At 36.0% G+C, this 22,344-nt stretch overlaps 1 protein-coding gene across 1 annotated transcript in view; it reads right to left on the bottom strand.

Annotated features, from left to right (window-relative positions):
* Window positions 1–22,344, bottom strand: part of fstl4 (follistatin-like 4) — a 246,139-nt gene that overhangs the window by 70,726 nt on the left and 153,069 nt on the right. The window contains exon 6 of the mRNA XM_015376533.1: window positions 21,375–21,495. Within this exon, the coding sequence (XP_015232019.1) occupies window positions 21,375–21,495 (121 nt within the window). The remainder of the gene's footprint in view (window positions 1–21,374; window positions 21,496–22,344) is intronic.

Here is a 22,344-nt window from a genome sequence, read left to right as displayed (position 1 = left end):
GTCATTCAGTGATCCTATTATTAGCTTAGAGATCACAGCTGGTGGGGACAGTTGCTGACATCATTCCATCACTAGAGTCTGAATAGGAAGAGCAGAATAGATGTGATATAATAGAGTGGTGTTTGACTTTTTTTTTAAACCACTGGTTTTCTCAGAGTAAAAGCTCACTATCATCATTGATTTGCATCCACAAAGTTTTGAAGTTATTGATTTTGCAGCTTGTATGGTTGAACTCAATTCGAAAATGTGTTGGACTCCTAACTTCAAAAAGAAAGGTTCTATTGGTGTTGAATAGAGCCTCAGGGTGTTTAACAAAATCTGGTAAATACCTGGATCTTCTATATGGAATTCAGCTAAGGGAGGCGATTGCCACCACTGCAGAGCTGGCTCAGTAATGGATTCAGGTAGCTGTGAAGTCTTTCTAGACACAAACTTAAGCAAAGACAATTTGACACCAGTGTCAAGTACTGTAGGGGCAGCAAACAAGTAAATCTTCTTCAAGAGCACAGAGTAATGTGAATAGGTAGTAACATGACTTGACATCATATGAACATGGTATATGCCATTTACACCGTCTAGGACATCTTGAAAATTGACCATAACAATTTTTAAATTAGCCTCTTAAAAATGTCTTGAGGTTTACAATATTGCCAAAACAACACTATCATTAATAAAGTATCAGAACAAATATCCCAGAGGAACAACTTTGCCCCAAAGTCCAGGGGCAGTTTGGTCATAATGAATGTCTCTTTCCCGGCACAGTGGCCAAGTGGCTCAGAGGAAGAAAAAAAAAAACAACAATAATAAAAAAAAAAAAAACATCCATAAAAACTTGGCTAAATGGCCAGAAAGGTCTGCAGATCTTAATCTTATAGACATTTTGCTCAAATGCACATAGTAAAAAAAAAAAAAATCCCTTTACAGTAGAACTGCAAAAATGATGATGTGGTTGTTACTTACTTATAGTGAATTTGAGACAACATACAGTATTTCATGCACTACTGAAAAGAAAACAGAGCTGTGAAAGTTCAAACACCGCTTTGTTTAATTTTTGTCTATATTTGTAATTTCTTAAAAGCATATAAATACTAGGGGAGCTAAGCGCAGATGTTTTGGTGAATTACTTTCTCCTTAGATACCCTCTGGGTGCAACACATCCAAATCTAAATTACTAGCTAAAATAGCTGCATCTGGAAACTTAATCACCAGGATAAACATGCCTGAACAGAACTGACTGTTTGCTGGAGCACAAAATTTTAATTACATAAATCAACAAATGCAAATTTCGAGATTAAAGCACTGCTTTATCTTAGAAAAAAGTACAAAAAAAAATGGTACAAGTCTTATTGTGTAAGTCAATAGAAGCCTTTTAATGGTTTGTACAGAGAAGAGTAGTTGTTGTTTGTCAAACCAAACTGCTTTTGACTTTCATTATGTCCCTTACTTTTCTAGGTAGGGTCAACTACACTACTTCTGTAAGGCAAATACTTCAGTCTTAAAATCATTTAAACACAAATGTTGTATTTCTCTGGACTGTCCATGATAGACAACTTAAAGTATCATAACTCAGATGGTAATGATTTAACATTTCTCTTTAAAAAAAAGTCTTTATAAATATTCAGCCTATAATCTGCAGTTCTAAAGAAAATAGCCAGAGAAATCACCTAGTTAATAAATGGATTCCCTAATGGTTTGATTTCATCTTAGCATAAATATGGTCATTCTATAAAAGTCTTTGAGAACATTAATGAACAAACAGCAACAAAGACAAAAAACAGGCCAGAGAGAATGTTGTCTAAAGTCTATCTCAAACTTTGAACTTTTCAGAGGACACTGCATATTCAAAATAATCAAACAATCTTCCATATCTCTAACTCCTTCTTCCTATTTTGAGTCCTTTTACAAATCCTGATGGCTAGTACCTCCCAGCTAATGGCATAAGTAGGTCAATAAGACAGTCTAAATCTATTTCATTAATTAATTAACAAAAAAAGCAAAACCTGTGAAATGAAAAGATTAATGAAATATAAGAATATTATGATTATCACATACAAAAAATAGGGAATCTTGATTGTTAAATTGTGTTAAATTAAAACTTAAGATATTATGACATAGGAGTTTGAGGTAAAATGCACCATATCTTATAAAGTTCATGGCAATGTTTGTTCAGTTCAAATGGGTGACATTGACGCTGTCCTACATTCAAGAAGATGTTGTTTTGTTGCACTGAAAGTTCCACCTTATCAGTAAAAGCATGTCATCTATAGCAACTTTATGATCATTTGAAAACTAGAGATATTATCCTAAAGAAAATATTTCTTCTGCTTCTCACACACACACATCATTGTAGCCAGTAGCTGAGTTTATCTAGCTATGATGGATTTTAATGGCTGCATTCCACCTTCAATGGTTGTTTTTCATTATTTCAGTAAACTTGCTTTTCCTAGTCCTTTGCTGTCTCCGCCTTATTCTAAAAGTACATCTTTATAGCTGATAAAATTGTCTGCTAGAGGGGATTTGTTGAGTATGATGAGAGGAAAATAACTGAAGCAAAGAAACTTCAGTGCAAGCAGACTTTAAGCGCACATGTTTGAAATTGAAGGATGCTAAAAAGGAGAAAGATGAGATTGTTTCAACACAGGGGCAAGACAAAGACCAAATCAATGGAGGCACGATAATAAATTATGCCCTCACTGGAAAGGAGTTAAAGAAGAGAGATAAAAGCAGACCACATGCTGTGTCACTAACAGCCTGGAGGCTGCTGCCTGTGAATTATGGTGCGCTGAAACACACTTACTGCCCTCGGGACCCATTGGCTACAAACGAAAGAAGAACAGGAGAAAAAAGAAGCAAGAAAGTCGCTGAGAGATGAGGGGACCAGAAAATAGATGTCAGAAAGGATAACAGGTCAGACCATAGCTCCTGGAGGCTCTGAGGAGCGTGGATTTACATCTCTATGGCTAATTAGAGACATAACAATGAAATTAAAGTGGGGAAAATGAAAGACGGTTAGATAGAGGAGGGATTTCCATGAAGAAAGGGCTGTGGGTAATATTATTCAGTGTGTGGGTAATTATGAAGGATACTAGATGTCAGGTCGAACTGCGTCTGTGTCACCAATCTAAAGTCACAACTTAATAATCCTAAAAGGATACTCTCGATGCACTGTTATTGCCTAACGATTGGATTTTTCCCCAGTGCAACATTATGCCTACTTAGAGGCTTAGAAATACTCAGCTAAACTGAAGAGATATCTACCTATGGAAGACAGTCGAAATTAGACCCTTCCTTTTTTCTTTCAAAGACACCCTGCTGAGCCTGTGGCAAATTGCATGCTTGATTTAGGTTAGCCTTTACAGCTTAACAGCTAAATGAACTGAATTTATACACCGCTCCTGTATTCTTGTTGAGCACTCTTGGAGCACATTATACACAAAGGGAAAGAATATTTGCATGCTGGCAGCAAAAGTCAAAGTTTGAATTACCTACATCCCAATTAGCCACAACTGTCACACTTTTTGTGCATTATACTTGAAAAAAAGACAGATCTTAAGTTAGTACAATACAAATATAGTACCTTATATTTATTGTACCTCAAAGTGCATGTGGCTCATTTTGTGCCTCTACTGTGCTAGATAAAAAAGAGAAAGCTTAATTGCTCCTTTAGGTAATGCAGATTTTCATTTATGGAATTTGTCTGCAGATCTTAAAACTTTATGTATCATTTCTATTGGTGTTACGAAGCGACTCAGTCTTTGCTTTCTAATTTACTTGTACTTATTTTCCTTCAGTTCTGCCATTTTTCTGATTGATTTAACATTGCTTCTATATATTTTTTCACTTTTTTATGCAACTAAAGTATTTTTCTTGTATTCTGACCAAATCCACACTTAAGAAAAAACAGTGATGCTTAATTTACATTATGAAAAATTGCTTTTTTTATTCACCTGACCAAAGGCTATGGTGAATCTTCATTAATATTCTTATAAAGCCAAGGTTTAAGAATTTGTGCATCTTTTAAAAAGGATGGGTTCACAAGTGTAATTCAACCTGAAAAACTTACAAATAAAGAAGGCAAATAGAGTAATTTTATTGATACAATATTTAAACCTTTGGTGCTCAGACCTTGGCAAGAAAAATCCATCAATGCCTTTTCTTCTGATTAGTCCTTATCAGGGTCGCAGTGTGGCCAGTGCCCATCCTCATCGGTCTACGGGCGATAGACCGGGTACACCCTGGACAGATCGCCAGTGTGTCACAGGGCAACACAGAGAGACCCAAAGACATAGCCATTGAAGCACTCACTCACACCTAAGGACAATTTAGAGAAGCCAATTAACCTAACAGTCATGTTTTTAGACTGTGGGAGGGAGCCAGAGTACCCTGAAAGAACCCACGCATGCACGGGGAGAACATGCAAACTCCAAACAGAAAGAACCCGGGCACGGGCGGTTCTAGACAGGGGCCAACGGGGGCCAGGGCCCCTGTAGATCATGTCCTGGCCCCTGTTATGGCCCCTGTACTGAAGACATAATACTCAAAGAAATTCTAATGATGATATGCACAGAAACAGACATGGTTACTGATAGAACCTTTGGATATATTTTATTTTTTTCTTTACAAATTATTTTTTATTAACTGTTTAAAAACATGGCATAAGTGGTATTGAGATAGGATCCCAGTTTTCATCTGCTAAATGTTTTTTCCAAAACAAATGTAAAAAAAAATACTCTACTTTTTACAGCTAATTTTAACAGTTTTTCTTAAATTCTAATTCAGATTTTATAGAAAACTGTCATTTCAACTTAAATTAAGTTAAAAAAAAATTAAATTCGTAACTTCTGAATGTATATTGACCTATTAAGACATTTAGAATTTTAATGGAACCTAATTGAATAGAAATTTCACTTCATGCAGCTATCTTAATTTATTTGAATCCCTTCGCCTATTTTTCATTTCATGCTTTTCCGTGCCCCCATGAAAACGCGCTGGCCCCCCCCTGGCCCCCCTGGTACATTTGGGCTAGAACCGCCACTGAACCCGGGCCAAAAATCAAACCCAGAACCTTCTTGCTGCAATGCCACAACGCTACCACCTGCTCCACCTTGCAGCCTCTGGCGGGAAACATCAGCGCTGAAATTTGCCTTTATTACATGCATGAGCTGAATGAGAGTGAGATGAATCCCCCCCTCCCCAGGCCTAAAACTGGTGGTGGAACGAAGTTGAATGCCAGCTGGAATAAGGTGAAGGTTAATATGAACATCCATGATGAACATGCATGAAGCGAAGGTGGAGAGAAAAAAAAACTCCACTGGGGAATAAATCTCTGGCACAACATTGCAAGCCATCTGAACATGTGCTTGGTGAAAAAGCAGCTGTGTCGTGTTTGCGTCTATTTTAAATTAGACTTTAAATACTGAGTGGACTTGTGGAGGTGTGTTCCAATGCTGATAGGGTTGCGTCAAAGGCGGATGGGCCTCTGATTGATGGGTAATTGATTAGGTTTATTCAGTTGAATTTTTGCCTAAGCTTCATAAAGCTTGGGAGAACAGTAAAAAAGGAGGCTTTATATGAGATTTTGTAAAAGCATCTTTCAAATTCTGGCAGTGAAAAGAAACGTTTTCCTACACTAAATGTTAGATTGCTCCGCCTACTTGGAAATGCAAGCCAATAAAAACAAAGCCCTAACAAAGTTTGGCCTCCATTATTATTTCTGTAAACAGTGCACTGCTGATTGATGTTCCCATTCTACGTTGCTTTAAAATTCTGGGAAAGGGATCAGAATCGGCATTTAATACATGCTGCGTAAACTTAGCCTACATCTCAAAAAGCGAAGCTCCAAGAGAGAGGTAGTTTACTCCTCATTGAATCATTTTGAGAGATTTTGCAATACTTGGACAAAGAAGAGCCGAGATCACAGCAAACAGCTTAATGTCAGCTCGAAATAAAGACACTATCTGCAAATATTTCCTGTATTTGGATCTTGTACATTGTCTTTGTATTTAGTGCTCTAATTTGTCATTTATTTAAATTTTTCTATCAACTTATTGTGCAAAATATAACCTACCAAAATGTATACAGATGTGGGTTAATAAAGTTTGTGTGTAATCAATGATAAATTTTCATGCCTAAAACTGCATCTGCAATTTCTCAGTAATTTCTGCATGTAAAGCAATTTTTCAGGGGATTCATTTTCAGTGTTTCACCTGATCAGTTTTGTTGAAAATAAAAGGCATATATTCAAAATTTGCAGAGGTTTTAAAGCCGTGGTGCGTCATTCAGGGATTAAAGCATTCTTTTTAATAGAGCTGCAAAAAATGTGAAATAGAAGCATATCTGTGATATAAAAAAACAGACTGCCCAATTTTCATATTAGAGCTGGTTTCTTCCAGGTTAAAAACATATTTGAATGTACTCACTGAAGATATTTACCCTGTTCATCTCCAATTCTTCACTCCAATTTTAACCCAAATAAAAGATTCCCATCACTAAGCCAGTGAGTTTACAGAGCAAGATGTGAGACTACACAATTATTTAGTCCTTAGCTGTTAATTGCTGGATGAGCTCAAGTTGTCTCCTTAACTAAATTTTTTTCCTTACACTCTCTTTTCTCTTGTTCTACCTTCTACAGGGAATTAGCTGCTTTAGGAAAGTGTTCCACTAAATAAATCATTCACAGATTAATCAGACAGAAAATGTTGCCATGGCAACTTTAGGGACATCTCTGTCTATTGTATTCACATCACGGAAGATGACCACTGGATTGAAGGTGATATTTTAGAATGCCTCTTCATGTGAGATGAATTTCAATTTGTTAGCATTACTTTTCCTAGAAAAAAAATTACAAAAATATTCTTGCATGGAATTTCAATCATCTATAAAGATACATAAATCTAAGAATTCAACTTTTTAGCACCTTGTTTCTATTAGAACTGCACAGTATATCATTACAATGGACATATATGCTTATTAGAAGGGGCTAGTTGTTATGAATGTGTCCAAGCAATACAAGGCCTTGTATATATAAGACTCAAACTCACTGCGGATCCAGACATTTGAATTGAGAAAGCTTCCTGGAGAGGTGGCGAAACGTCTTCAAATCTTGGAAACCAAGTCCAGTGGATTTTTTATTTATTTATTTTTTTCTTTTTACGGAATGACTATGACATGATTTTCTCCTGTTTTGTGGGAGAATTTGGTGTAAACACATTCAACGATCGCTCTGAGTTAACGTCATCAGCGAACAGTTAGCGAGCAAGCCTTTTCCTCCTCCAAAACACATGCGCAAAACCTCTTTAAAACCTCCTGCCTATATTAAAACAAATGTGAAACTCTCCTCTGATGAATGCACCTCAAGCCGCAGGTACAGCTTTACTTCTGATCTCTTTCACCTGCAGGCAGCCCACTCTCTGTACAGGCTGTCATTATTAGCATTAAAAACACATTAAAGAAACATAGCAGGTCCTGTCTGGGATGTATTTGTATCTTTCCTAGATTGAATTATAATCAAGAATGTGCTGTTTCAAATTTGAAAAACACGACTACCAGGTTTCAATAGGATCAGGCAGATGCAGCGCCGGAGATGAATGAATAGACAACCCTTCACTACGGCCTAAAAAGCATAAGAAGGAATTTTAACCATGAAATTTGGTGCTCAAATCTAAATATGTCACATGAGCATAAGTATATAAATATGATCAACTGCAAGTGGAGCAAGTATGGAAAGCTAAAACAGAATCTAGGCTAAATATAATCGTTGATAAAGGAGACCCATGGGAATGGGTAGTTCTACACAGAGGCTAGCACCCTTGTAGAACTGGTCCTGGCCCCTGTACTTACTGTACAACTTAATACTTAATCAACTTATGATGATTATAAGAACTGGTACAGAAACTGAAACTGATTGCTTTCTTGGACCAATTTCAGTTTTTAGCTTTAGAGCTTTACTTTCATAATTATTTCAAATTAAGGTGTTTTAAGTTTTGTTTTAGCTGCATTAATGCATATGTTCTAAATAGCCATGAGAAATTACAACAGATTTCTGAGAAATTGTAATCTTACTCAGATCAGAGAAGTTGCTTTGAGTTACAAAAGGTGGCTGCTTACCAACCGGGCTCGCATCTACTTGAAGTGGCCCTTAATCACTATTAAATAAGTATGTTATACAACTCCAGTATGCCACATCATCACATCCTACATGTCTGCAAATGAGGAGACATCCATGGCTCCAGCCTTGGATCAAGAACACTGCTCTCGTTCCATTCCCAAATATTTGCCACATGCATAATGAAGATACATTTTCCTCCTGACAGAGGAACTGTCATAGTTAGATAAACCACTTGGGAAAAAAATTAGTTCTGACACGCAACAGGCAAGTATTATTAGGGTTTAATAGAGACATACATTAGAAATAAGATTAATCCTAACACTGGGAAAAAGTTATGGTGTACTATAGCATCACAGCAACTACCTCTGCTACATAAGAGGAAAAAAAGGGCTTGTGATGTTGGTTTGTAGTTTTTTTGACTCATGCAGAATCACATGGAGAACCAGGGCATTTTAACGTATTGTTTATAAAAGCAACAGGAATCTGGAAGAGCAATTATCCTTCGCCTTCTTATATACATGCTAGTCATCTTGATTGAGAAATATTCTCAGATATACAGCAACAAGTGTCGGCCCAGCCACCGGCTAAGATGCTCTCTATAACAAGAAGCACACCCACAGTAGAAAAACAGCAAAACCCCAGCAAAGAATTAACAGGCCTAACAGTTATACAACATCTCAAATGCATCTAGAGGTAAAGAGTCAACACATACCTGGCTTTTCCCTTAGCAATATTAAACATACCATTGGACTAAGCTAAATTGGTGATCATCAATTTAATTCCCCAAAATTAATTTGGGACTATCCTTTGAATCCAGTGAATAGCCGTCAACTCAACTCAACTCAGCTCAACTTAAGATAGATTGAATTCTTTAGCACTTAAACAAATAAATAAATGTAACTTTATTGATCTCACAGCAGAGAAATTAACTCTCTGCATTTTACCCATCCCCTTTGGGGAGCAGTGGGCTGCCAATGTGCAGCGCCCAGGGAGCAATTGGGGTTTAAGGGTCTTGCTCAGAGACACAGAATGGCAGTCTGTGGGAGTGGGTTTTCAACTCACAACCTCAGGATTCAAGCCCTATGCCCTAACCACTAGGCTGCCACTTCCCCTTTTTATCTTTCAAAAAACGTGTTTCTCTTTGCATTGCAACAGGTAATGTTAATATGCACAGGCCTAAAATCTGTCATAGGGTAGTCTCTTTACGGTCTTCCTTAATGAAGCAAGTTTTGCTTTCAGTGGTGAGTGGTAAAAAAATGCAGCGCAACCCTGATGAGTATTAGTTCAAAACATTTCCCTTTGATGCTGTCCTGAAAAAGAAGGTAAAAAGTGGCTAAAAAACACATATCCATTTTAATTTGCAGGAACCGAAACTGACTTGTTAAAAGTAAACAAGATCAAAGTGAGCTTCAAATGTGGTCTGATTTTAAAAAAAAGTAGGAACACGAAGAAATTGTATTTCATTTAGAATAACATAGAGTTAGAGAACTTTGGCCAGAAAAGAAAATCTGTATTATGGCCTTAACAATTCCTTACCTGTTAGTGCTTCTCATGGACAATGGGTAATTACCTACAGTAGGAATAGAGATGACACTTGGAAGGCACCAAAGCCCCATATTCACTCTGGCAATTAGATGTTAAGGTCCACTGAGCGGTAATGAGGCATCAGACACAGGCTAGGTAGAATGGTGTAAGTGTTGAAATGATTTTAAAAGAGAATATAAAAGAGAGAACAGGATTTTAAAGGATATAAAACCTAAATATATATAAAGGTGATAAACAGATTAAAGTAAATAAGGAAACAATGGAAAGTAAAAGAGAAGAAAAGGTGCAAGGCATGTTTTTTTGGAGGCTATAGGAGAAAAGGAAATACTTCAGATTCTCCATTTCAAAGTCACTTTGCAGTTGACAGCTTAGCTGGAGGTCTCTCACCCTTTTGGCTGTCTGAGAACAACAGGCACCCCTTGTAAAAGTGATATCTGATCTCAGCAAGATCATTTGAGCAGATTAAGGGCAAACTTGAGTAACATAAAAGATCAAACCCTGGCAGGTGCCGCTGGGCAGCAACAAAATAGATAGTATCTTTGCAACTCAGGCATTAGAGCTGCAGTCTTTAAAAGGAGATGTATGTAAAGTGTAAAACATGGAGTCAGAGGTCTAAAACATCAGTGGACTAAAGAAAGATAATAATCATACCGAGACACAAAATTTCTGCTCCTGCTAAAACATTTACACTAACTGGTCATTATCAAGTACAACAGAAACTGAGCTCAACGCATGGAAGAAACTCGATGTATGAGGAAACTGTAAAGGCAAATTGCTGAAGACTGAACTTGGAAAGGTGAAGAAATTAAATGCAAGTCACTGTAAATATCATCATTATTTTTTAATCACGGGTTGTAATGTGGACCTCTCAGCTCGTCTCAGACCTTTTCCAGTCATCACAACTATAAAACATTTATCTACGAATTTTCAATAGGGACACATTTAAAAAAATACGGCAAAAATGGAACACCTTTGCTTTACATTACATGAATAAAAACTTAACTTTCAGGTACATCAAACTTAAATTTGTTTACAGTAAGGTATACTGTAATTAAAAATCCCTCAAGCTTCTCTGTGCTGCTTTGGAATTAAATGTCCAAAATGGCTTTATTTTTTCCCCCTTTTGGTCTGCTAATTTTACCTGTTAATTTTAGCTCTTGGGTTAGTGTAGCTAAAATGCGTTAGAAATTTAAATAAAAAAAAATCAGTGACATTAATACACCACACTCCACACAAACATCAGAACACACAAGCTTATCTTTAGCACACAGACTTGGTAACCTTTATCAAGCTCTGGCTTTTCCTGTCACTGGGTGACCAATTACAGCCACTTTTATTATCCTCATACTTACTTTGTTACCATTCATTCTCTAGGCTTATTCTTACACTGTAGATAGGGAGAACGCTTCCCATTCTTTGCCCACTCGTCTTTCTTCCTATACTCTTGCAAGACTTCCCCTTTATGCACAGCATATCTCAGGTCCTCGTTTTATCATCCTCCATTTTGGCCTCCAATACAAAATTTTCCAGAAAGAAATAACATTTTTAGAAGATGTTTAAATCACTGTAAATAAAATTGGAAAAATATTTTCAAACATCATAAAAATGTAAAATTAGAAATAATTAATGTGTTTACCAATTTCTTAGCTTTTCTTCTGATTTTCTTTTGATATGGAGCTGGAAAATATAACCACCACCACAAACTGCCATGACCAGCATCAAATCAGTGCCAAGGCACTTTAAATGCCTGCAACTATATTAGCTGATGCTACTTAGCCATCAAGCAATTTAGCCTAGCATTTCTGCACACTCTACAGGAGAGAAACATCATCAGGAAAAGATGAATATTTACTGAATTTAAAGGGTTCCAAAGCCAGATATCTCTATTTACAAATGTCAAAATAACCATATTTTGGGTGCTCAGGTTATCAGAATATTAATAGATTATACTTAATCATCCAAATAAGTGAAATTTGTCCTGGACTACAAGTGCTTAAATATATTATAATAATAGATGACAAATAAGATAAATAAATATAACAGATGACAAAAATAGAATAAATGAAATAGTTTTCACATCTTCTTTCTTAACCTTTTTATATTTAAGCTTTTTTGATAGGACCAGAGTTTACATAGTCATACATGGCACTGATTTATTTATTCATATTAATTATTGGATTATGATTTAGTAAATATAGAATTCTAATTGGTATTTTCAGGGAAGATAAATCTTGAACATCATATGTCTAATTTTCTTTTCCCCCTCCGTCATTACTCTCATTGTCAGTAAAATAAATGTTGTGGTCTTGAAGAGCCAGATAAAATTGTGAAGACTTACAAAAATGTGCACCATATCACACTGACAGCACAGCAGCATATGGAGCCATCTTCATTCTTATGATTCCCTGCTAGTTTTCGTGGGACCAGGAGGGTTTCCAATGCCCTCCACACTTGTGTCTTTAAGCCAGCTGCATTACATTTTCAACATGATCACACACCGGGGTCCCTAATTTCTCAATGGGATTTGAAAGCCCAACAGCGCTGCTGTGCATCAATCCTCATTTGGTGGAAAGTTCTTTTTTGGCATGCTGATTTGACAAATGCAACAGCATCAATAACAAAACAAGTAGACAAATCTCGCTGTCTTTTATCAAAGAGCATCTGAACATGATACAAACTGACAGCTCATATGATGCAACATCAGCACCACATGGAAAGAAAATGTAGCTTGACTGCTGTGCAACTGCAACCTAACATATTCTGATCCATGGCATTTATTTTATTAGTTCATGGTTAAATAAAAGTATTTCAAAGCTAGGCATTTTTCAACTTAACTATCAAATGCTGTTTTAAAGTACATACGTCCCAACACTCGTTACCAATTAAATGTATGATGTTGAAATTTGAACTGATAGAAGCTGAAATCATTAATATAAAAAAAAAGGAAAAGGGAAAAAAAAATCTAACAAAATATGTCAGCAATACTTTAAGATTTTAACTTCAAATATCTTAAATCTGCATTTGATGTATACCGGTACTTAAAAAGTGAAGAGGCATAAGCCAGTTGCCAGTCTTGAACATAGTTTTGAAGAGTTCTAATTTGAAACTAAAAAAATTTTATAAGGTCTGTCTAAATTCAGGTGCTCAATTCTTTAAAGGACCAGGTCTAATGCAACGTCCTCCCATGAATTGAAAAGACTGTTTTGAAATCCGACAGTCTAGCTTTACCTAGCTGTTGCCATCCTTACCTCAGGATGGGCTTACACTGTACAGTTGTTTCCCTTTTTTGGGGGGAAAAATTGGGAAACAATTTCAGAATCTTTTGGTGGATAGCTTCATCCTGTGCACTGTGTCATGTAGAGTATATAGGGGGCAGCAAGGAGCAATTAGCCTGTAAAATCCACCTCCTATTTGCGAATCGGGAAAATCGAACATGTCTGAAATTCAGACGCCTCCAGTGAGGTGATCGTGAGTGTGTTGTATTCTGCTATTGAAGCAGAGCTAAGAGCATCTGCAAACTGATTTGCCTTAACTTTGCGCACTGTGCACTGTGCATGTGAAAACAAGGAATATTCTTCTTCTCTGATTTTACTTCTTGATGGACGAGTCTAACCAACAGCATCTCTCCAATGTGTCGTCTTTTGATGTACAGTGAGCAGTCAGAAAGCACCAGGTCAAACAGTTAAAGAACTGATACCAGGAGCTGTGAACTTTAAACCCTGCAGTTTTGTTGTATAGATTGAGCTGTAGCTGAGCACAATGATTTAATATATTGTACAGTGTTTGCCCATCCTTAGCGTAACTACTGTTATCAAGCAACCATGACATGGTAAACATAGAGCAGTAAAGCCAATAAATTGAAAAAGCTTTCTGCATTTTTTTATTAAACTTTGAGAAATTTGAGCAGTTATGTTGTGGTCATAGACATGTGTTAGAGACGAATTAAAGGTATATTGGAGGATTTTCCCAAATTTTTGAAAAACCCGCTTTCTCCACAAAAATGCACATGCACAACCATGTACCCGCTACCGAGAGGGGACATCTATTAAACTCATGCAAGAGCATGCACATGCCAATGTCTCCTCGTGCACGCTCTGTTTAAAAGTTGCTGTTTGCATCGCTTATACAGTACAAGCTTATTTTTCCAAAGAAGATTTTTTATTTTTCCACTATGTCAGACTCAGCAGCAGTAAGTGAAAATGGGGACGAGCATGAAGGACACCTTATGCAAACATATTTCCAATATGATTGACATTTGGAGAACCACTTATTCTGATGATCCACCTAGAAAATGAACATCCTCCACTATCCCTTTCATTATTATTTTCCAGATGTGTTCTCCAGCTCTCCATTAAGACAAACAGGTTATTTTAACACTTGTGTGGCAACAATTACTTTCTATGCTAAATATTATAAAGGCTAGATGTGAACAGGTTGGTAAGAAGTCAAAGAATGACCACTGGTGCTGTTTGTCAGTAATTAATAAAACTAATTACTGACAAAAAAAAGGTACAAATGACATTTATTTGAAAGTTGGGGGAAATAAAAGAAAATAGAAAAAATACACTCTAGGTATTTGTAATACTGCAGGTAATTTTTTTCAGAATTGTAGCATGCGAACAAAAATAACAGAAAAGTATTTGAAACAATCCTTATAAATTTCCCTATTGATAGAAGGCAGCATTAAGCACTATCATAAGCTGAGATACACAACAGCAAAGTCCATAATTATACTGTCCATATAATATGAAAGTTTTCCAGGTGCAATTGTCCATAACTGAGAGGGGAAGTGTAGTGTGTTTGTGTGAATTAATCTAATAAAAATGGAGGGGGACACAGTACCGGCCACCACGGCCTCCTACCAGACCAGTGAGTAAGGATTAGCAGTCTGGGTCTGGTTCATTTAATAGCTTGCCATCTTTAACAAAAGAAAGGTTCACCTGGCTTGGATTAAATAAACTTAATAAATAAAATTCTTCAAATTGCAAATTGACTAAAGCTTTTGCAATAACTTCTTGTGTACACAGATAAATAACATGATACGAACTACAGAATCAGATTTAAAAAACAGCCAATAAATATGGCAGCATTAGCTGAAAACAACAAGCTATCAACAAACATTTCAATTACGACACATATTGGCATCAGTTGCTACAGCCTGCCAACAACAACACCAGTTCACAGCTCTGTCTTCTTGACTTTAAGCTCACTGAAAACTGGCATCTAAAAAAACGAATAATTATAAATAATAATGAGCTTTGAAACAAACAATATAGTAAAGAGGAAAGCAAATGTTTGGAGTTACAAACCTGAGGCAGCGTGGTCCCTTGCTTCTCAGCCAAATCAGTTTGTTCACTGACTAATATAACACTGACACAAACTAAAGATTAAATCCCAGATATCATCAGTCTAAATCTAGACTAGACCTATGTTTAAATTGTACTCAATGGTGACAGCCTATGAAGTTTAAAAGCAGGGGCTTTGAATCAGGGTTTCACTCTTTTGTGAGCCTAAACAGCCCAGTCAGCAAACAGCTGGTAAGCAAACTGGCAGTTAGGGTAGATGGAACAGATAGAGCACTTTAGCAATTAAGCAACCTCATAAACCAAGCATAAACTACAGTTCTATTGCTACATTGTCACGTAAATACATCTAAAATGTTCACTTAGAGTCATACTTTGTTTAATATGTCAAATTTTACCAAGTTTTGCCTCTCTTTTCTTCCAGTGCCACTTCCATATGAACATTCTGAAATGAATCAATGGAGATGGAGTCCCAGAGGACATACCAAACTCATCGTTTAAATCAAAGAAAAGAGGACACATTTGTCAGCTCTATTTGAAAGAACCTTTGATTTTGATAAGCCACTGACTGCCTTGCTGTGACACATTTGGTCTATAAATGATCTTTGAGGGATGCAACCCCTGAATTTCAAAACAGCTATGCTGTCCCTATGCTTTATAGTGTGTAAAACGCAAGAGGAAGTTCGAGGGAGAGCAGAGCTTTCTTAGACTGTATAGAACAGATTTGCATAGCTCTTTCCCTTATTTGGTACTCTACTGTCACATCCTTATCCTGATTACAAGAAAGTCCACGAAAGTCAAATGTTTGGAAAGTAATTGTGAGTAAGTAATAAAGCACTGCAGCTCTCATATATAAGGTAAAGCTTTTTTAAATTTACAGCTAGGATGCAAAGAGCCTTAAACAGCTAAGTGATTAGATTAGATTAGATTAGATTAGATTAGATTAGATTAGATTAGATTAGATTCAACTTTATTGTCATTACACAGCTACCGGTACAAGGCAACGAAATGCAGTTTAGGTCTAACCAGAAGTGCAATAGCAAGTGCAGGATAAATAATAGTTCCATAAATACAGAACATGGGTTTCTACTGAATAAGTATAGAGATGAATACCATTATAAACAGAATCTTACTAATAGATAAATGTAATGTATAGATAACTAGTGTTATGAACAAAATGTACTGCTGGATAGGTCCCGAATATAATATACAGGTGGATATTACCATAAAAAGGGTTTTTACAGTTTACAGATTACCATTTAATTTAGATAAAAGGGCAGCTAATAACCAGCTAATATAAGCCCAGCTAGAAGTACAGTAGAGAGCAACATAAGAAATTAGCAAAAGATAAAAAAAAGAATACCGTAAGTAAATAGTAAGTAAAATTTTTAGCTTAAGTTTATTATTTTACTTGTACTTTCCACCATTATACACATCTGTTAAAGAGTATTTCCAAATGTCAAACTATTTAAGTTATAACAAAATTTATATTCATAATTTATTAGTATTTATGAAGTTAAATCAAAGACATTAAAAAGTTGATTTTAATTTTTAAATGCTGCTGCTACCTAACCTGACGGTAGCCAGATTGATATCTGTAGAACCAAGTTGAGTTCTATGTTATCAATCTGGGATGGCTGCCGTTCAGTCTGTCTGTGAAAAAGAGGGATGTTTAGTACAATACTTCGAGCTGCTTGGGTGACATGTCAGCTTGTACCCGCCTTCCATAATATGCTTTTAGCCAATTGTAGCCCCTTAAGTGTTTTTCCAAATTTTTCCAAATCCTGTCGGAAGAAAAGCATCTTTTCCCATCTTTAAATGCTTCAATTGTGGTATCAATAGGTGATTCCTCCAGCATAGCCCTGTTTGTAATGCCCCGGCAAGCCCCTTCTGACTGTTGTCATTCCTACATGTCCCACCCCTAAAAACACTGCTGGCATGTCATTGGTCCGACCTGCTGGTTGTTTTGTTATTAGAAGGAGTCTTTCAAGATGGATACAGTATGTTGTGAGACCGAAAACTCAGATCTTGTGATAATCCAGCTTGCAGCTCAAGGTTAGTTACTACCAACACATTGATTAATTTATTTCACCCATCATATACTGTATGTATGTGTATCACAAATAAAAACACAGAAAACAGGATTAAATTGATGAAAATCAGTAACAATAGCATGATTATAGCTCTCATATTTCAGTAAAAGTAATTACAGCATATGTTGTTTTTAACATATTCAGATACAATTTTTTATTAAATTGTATCTTATAGAATATTTTCATTTATTCCCCATGTCTGAAAGGGACAAAAGGTCCAAACTATATGAAAAGTTTCCAAAGAAGATGTTAATCAAATTAAGAAAATATACTTTCTCTGGGGAGGATTGTATACTTTTTATATTTCTGACCTTGCAAGTCATACTGTATATATATCATCCACAGGCCATAGAGATCTCTCAATAAGCCCTCTCACTTATCCACTCTAGTGTTAATGCACCGCACGTTTAGCAGTACTGTTAATGTGATGCGATCTCAAACGGCACATCTAAGAAGCAAATTCCTGCACATTTACAATTGTGTAATTACAGGTTTTTTTTAAAAAATCCCATACAAAGAACTCTGGTACAAGACATCTACTCCTACACAATAATGACAGTGTAATGAATATTAGGGAACACAGACCTGTGAACCCAAGAACCATTAACGAACCACAGAGCTGATTCAAAGCTATTATGTTGTTATCTCTGTCGTGCAATAAGCTCTTTTAGCTCTACAGCTAAAAGAATGCGAATTATTGTTTTTCATCTTTCTTTTCTTATGCTTTACTGAGCAAACCTACATAATTATTGGTCTGAAGTTCCAACAAGCATTTGAATAGCAGAGAAAACATTTTCCAGTTTGTCTTAACTCTAGAAAATAAAACTTTATGCAGTTTTTTTGTAAATGAACAGATTCCAGGCAATCTGTGGCAGCCTTGCATAATAAACTAATGCTTACTTAACAAAACACTTATTTTGGGATTTTCAATATTTTTGTTGCCGAGTTGACTGGATGGAAATTGTAAATATAATTCCTCTGAATGCTCATCAAGTTCATTATTCATAATCTCTATGAAAATTCAGTGTAGTTTAGTTTGGAACCAATCACCTGAGTAAATAAAAAGGTGTTTAAGGACATGCAGAGAGTAGTTATACCAAGGAAAGGGTAGGGCAAAGTGACAAAAAAACAAGATAGCATATGGAGGAGTGGATCGATAGGAATACAATTAGGGGCATTCTCTATATGCCCTGTTTTCAAATCAATTGGTTTCAAAAAGAAAAAAGAAAAAAAGGTATTAAACAAGGTTTATGTGGCAACACAAAACCTATTGTGACATGCTTGTCAAGATTTATGTGTTCGATTACAAGCTAATAATACAGGATAGGGAGAGGGGTAGCATTTGTCTTTCTAGAAATCAGCAGTGATGTCAAAGGTAGAGAACAGGAGAGCAATCCAAAACAGTAGAGCAGTTTACAAAATGACTCATGTCCAATAAACTTTTTCACATTTTTCACATTATTCAGACTTTTTGATTGACCAACACAAAGGATAGAGACATCACTAAGTGGAATAAAAAAATCACAGGGTTTTTATTTTCCAGTTTTTTTTCTATAAAAGGAAAAAATAAATTAAAAAAATAGCAGTTTAATGTGCACTTTTTATATGCATATGCATATTTTGTCTTCATTAAAAAAAAAAAAAAACACATTAAAGGGGATTACATATCATGATTGTTTTCCTTCTACTTCACCACTAAGCCAACTGTGTGTCAGTGTATCAGTGCTAAAGAACCTTTTTCCACCAGGGCAAAATCTGTTGTCACAAAAATTCAGTTAAAAACATAAACAAATCCTAATTTCTAATTCAATCAGGTCAGCAGCAATCTAAGCTTAAGATATTTTATGAAATAATCTAATAATTTTAGTAAATGGAAATGTAAAAGTTTATTGCTCAAACAACATATTTCCTTTTCAAAATAAGGTTACATTTTCTTTATTTTATGGCTATTTTTAAAGATATTAACATTTCTCTTCTCTGCAATAAGACGTGTTTTTGTTGTAATTAGCCAAACTGTGCAAATACGTGCATTTATGTCCACTTTTAATTGGCTCCTTGACGTTTTGGTCCCGTTTATCATGAGATTCCTGGGAAAGGAAACGTGATAAAAAAAAAAAAAATAAAAAAAAAATTTGTTTTTGTTGGACTTAATATTTTCAGATTTAAAATTTGGATTTGAGGACATGGAATTAACTACCTGTGCTGGTGGATTAAGTTTGAATTATTCTTGTACTGTGATCCTTGGCCAATAAAGGGTAACCCCAGTTCATCACATATTGGACCAAAGGATGTATTTCTGATTTTTTAGCATATTCAACAAAAGAAAAAGTGCAAGGGCTCATGTAAAGAACCAGCTTAAGCCTTTAAAATATTTAGGAGCTGTGGGAGAAATGCTGAAATCAGGCATTTGGCTTAAATCAACCATGAGAAACATACCATCATTTAGATACATAATTTTAAATTCACATCATCAATTTCCACTCCGCAAGGCACACCTGCGTTTCCTGGCTCTGATTTTCCAGATCACTCACTGGATAGAGAATTGAGATTATTCCAAGAAACACAAGCACACACACAAACTCACACAATTGTGCTAAATTACACAATTTAACAGCATCCAAATTACCTAAAATACCAGATGTGCCACTCCTACATAATGGCTCCCTGTAGGTGTTGCCTTTCCACCGTGCAACACTTAACCTTGAGCTTTATCTGATCAATAACTTGTTATTGGTCCCTACCCGCCTCTTCAGCTGCTTGTCAAACATAAAATGCTTTGACAAACTCAGCCTAAAACCCTACAGGCAAATCTGCAGGTAGATAAATACAGTAAAACTTCTGTCCACTGCCTTTATAGAAAGGGAGAAAAAGTAACGAACAACGTTGAGAAGTTTTCCACTAAAACCGCTCATTAGGGGCTGAATTAATGGTTAGCTTAATAGACCGGTACATCTGAAATTAAAGCCTTGAAAATGGCCACCTGCCATTGCTAACTGCTGTACTGACACATTTTCTATCACCAAGTTGGACCTGACCTCTTATCTAACTGATTTTTTTTTTAAGTAGCATTTGCAGAGGGGGAAAAAGCAGTCAGTTTTTAAAAGACGGCCGGGTTCCTATGACAACTAAAAATTTTAAATGGACACTACAGTAGCATTAGTAAGAGAACTGTGATTACTGGACCTAATAAGCTGGAGGCTGTAGAGGCTCTAAGCAGTTATTCAGCCTAGACCTAAAATGTGAGCAACTCCAGATGCTATAATCATGCTGAGCATGACCACATGTGCTATATTTAGTATTTGGTTCTGAGTACCTTTATTGAAAAGGCATTTATAGTCAGATGTGTTTTGTCTTTAGAATCCAACGTGTATTTTTATAAGAAAGGGATTAACAAAATATTAGAATGGTGACAAAATTTTTTGTTTTGAATGTTGTTACTTGTTTTACCCTCAAAAATGTATTATATTATGATACAACTTTCATAATTCATTTTATATTAAAAGTATGTTATTTTCAGTATCAGCTTTCCAACATTTCATTGTAAAGACGTAGTGTATGTTTGCTGTGCACTGTGAATGGCAGAAGGTCAGTTTGTAGAGAAGTGTTAGTAAGGCTACTCGTGCTCAATTTGCTCCTGTACTATACATCTCACATAAACCTTTAAAAGCAATGGCTGTAGTTTAATACATTCTTAATAGTTAATATGATAAGAATATAACACTTTTCTAAGTTTTATATTCTGTAAGAGATGGTTTTTTAGTATTTTAATTACCATAAATTCAACCATGCATCCATCGAGCTTGTTGCAAAACATTAGCAGAGCAATGCAACTATTCATGTGTGTTAACGATCCAATAAGCATACCAGCAGATTAATTTCATTGCTGATAAATCGTGTGACCTTCAGGCCTCGTCCAAATCAAGCGGGGTTGAGTGTATATGACAAGTTTCTTTGTCAGTTAGGGGTCCCATCAAGATAGCTTTACTCGCCAAGAAACAGACTACATTTGAAAACAGCCTCTGGAGTAGATAAGTTTGAAGCCACCCCCCACAGCATCTCTACCATTATACCCCAATACGCATAGCTGGCTACACTATGCTCGCTAGCACTGTTTGAACTAGCAAGCCAATGTAACTCTCACCACCACTACTAAATTATAAATTACAAATCTTTATTGTGTAAATCTTGGCTCCAGCTTTCAATGGCTCCAGCCATTGAATTCTAAATAGTAAATTTTCAAAACACAAAGTTATAAATGTTATGTTCTCTGATTATTATGATTTGATGAAACAGCAGAGAAGCCAGTTATGGGGGGAAAAAACTTACGGAAAGCTGTGTAAAACTCATGAAGGCTCAGATGTTTGTCATTGTTGTAGTCATCATAACGAAGCAGGTCTTGCATGGTGCATTCCAAAAGACTGCTCTCCAGATGCTCCTTCATCGAGATCTAAGGTCAATATACATAAAAAAACAAGGAATGTATCACTAAGTCCCTTAAAGAGAGAATCAACAAAAAGGACAGATGGCCAAAACTAAATGATTCAAAAGTCTTAATGTTTTTCATTTTCCTTCTTCTTTCACAAATTCCCCAATTCTTTAATTATTAATAAAAAAGGAGAAACAAGCATTAAAGAGATCAAATAAAAAGAAATGATCTGTATGCAGTGGTAGCCATTCAAAATTTCCCCACTTTCATTGATGGGTCCTCGGCTGGTCCCCTACAATTCCTTTTTAATCATCAATCTTTGTACTAAAATATTATTTTTCATGATTTGTGGAAATTAAGATCTAAAGAGAAGCATCATCTCCTGGTCAAACCCTGTAATTCAGTGAAAGGGTAGAGTCAGAGTAAAACAAATATGCATGCCCAGGAGCAGGCCAGTTGGAGGGGATTTTAATGGGAGTTGCAGGGGAGTAGGCTGCCATTCGGCTGGCGTTTGACTGGGAAGGGCCATTTTAAATGGCTGCTACTGTATGAAAGTATTTAATTTACTTCATAAATGTGTGTGTTCAGAGTTTGGTAATAACTGTTTATGGATTATCTCACATTGTTAGAAAGTCCCTACTTCTTCCTGCATCCTTTTTGGGTGAGCCATCTTTAAAAGTGGAACATTTTTAGAGAGATAAGGAGAAAACTCAGACTCTGTTTAACATTTGCAAGTTAGACTACCTACTACTGTTATTGTTGCTTTTTCGATACCACAGCATTCCCTACAAAAAGCATGTCTCTATGCAAGGAAAAACATAATGCTTGCAAGATACTGTTAAACTGTTGGCCTTATTCTAAAACGTCCAC

This window comes from Cyprinodon variegatus, unplaced genomic scaffold (assembly GCF_000732505.1).
Source record: "Cyprinodon variegatus isolate N-32 unplaced genomic scaffold, C_variegatus-1.0 Scaffold136, whole genome shotgun sequence".
Lineage (NCBI taxonomy): Eukaryota > Metazoa > Chordata > Actinopteri > Cyprinodontiformes > Cyprinodontidae > Cyprinodon > Cyprinodon variegatus.
Note: the sequence above shows the minus strand (reverse complement) of the source record. Positions and strands in the feature narration are given on the sequence as shown.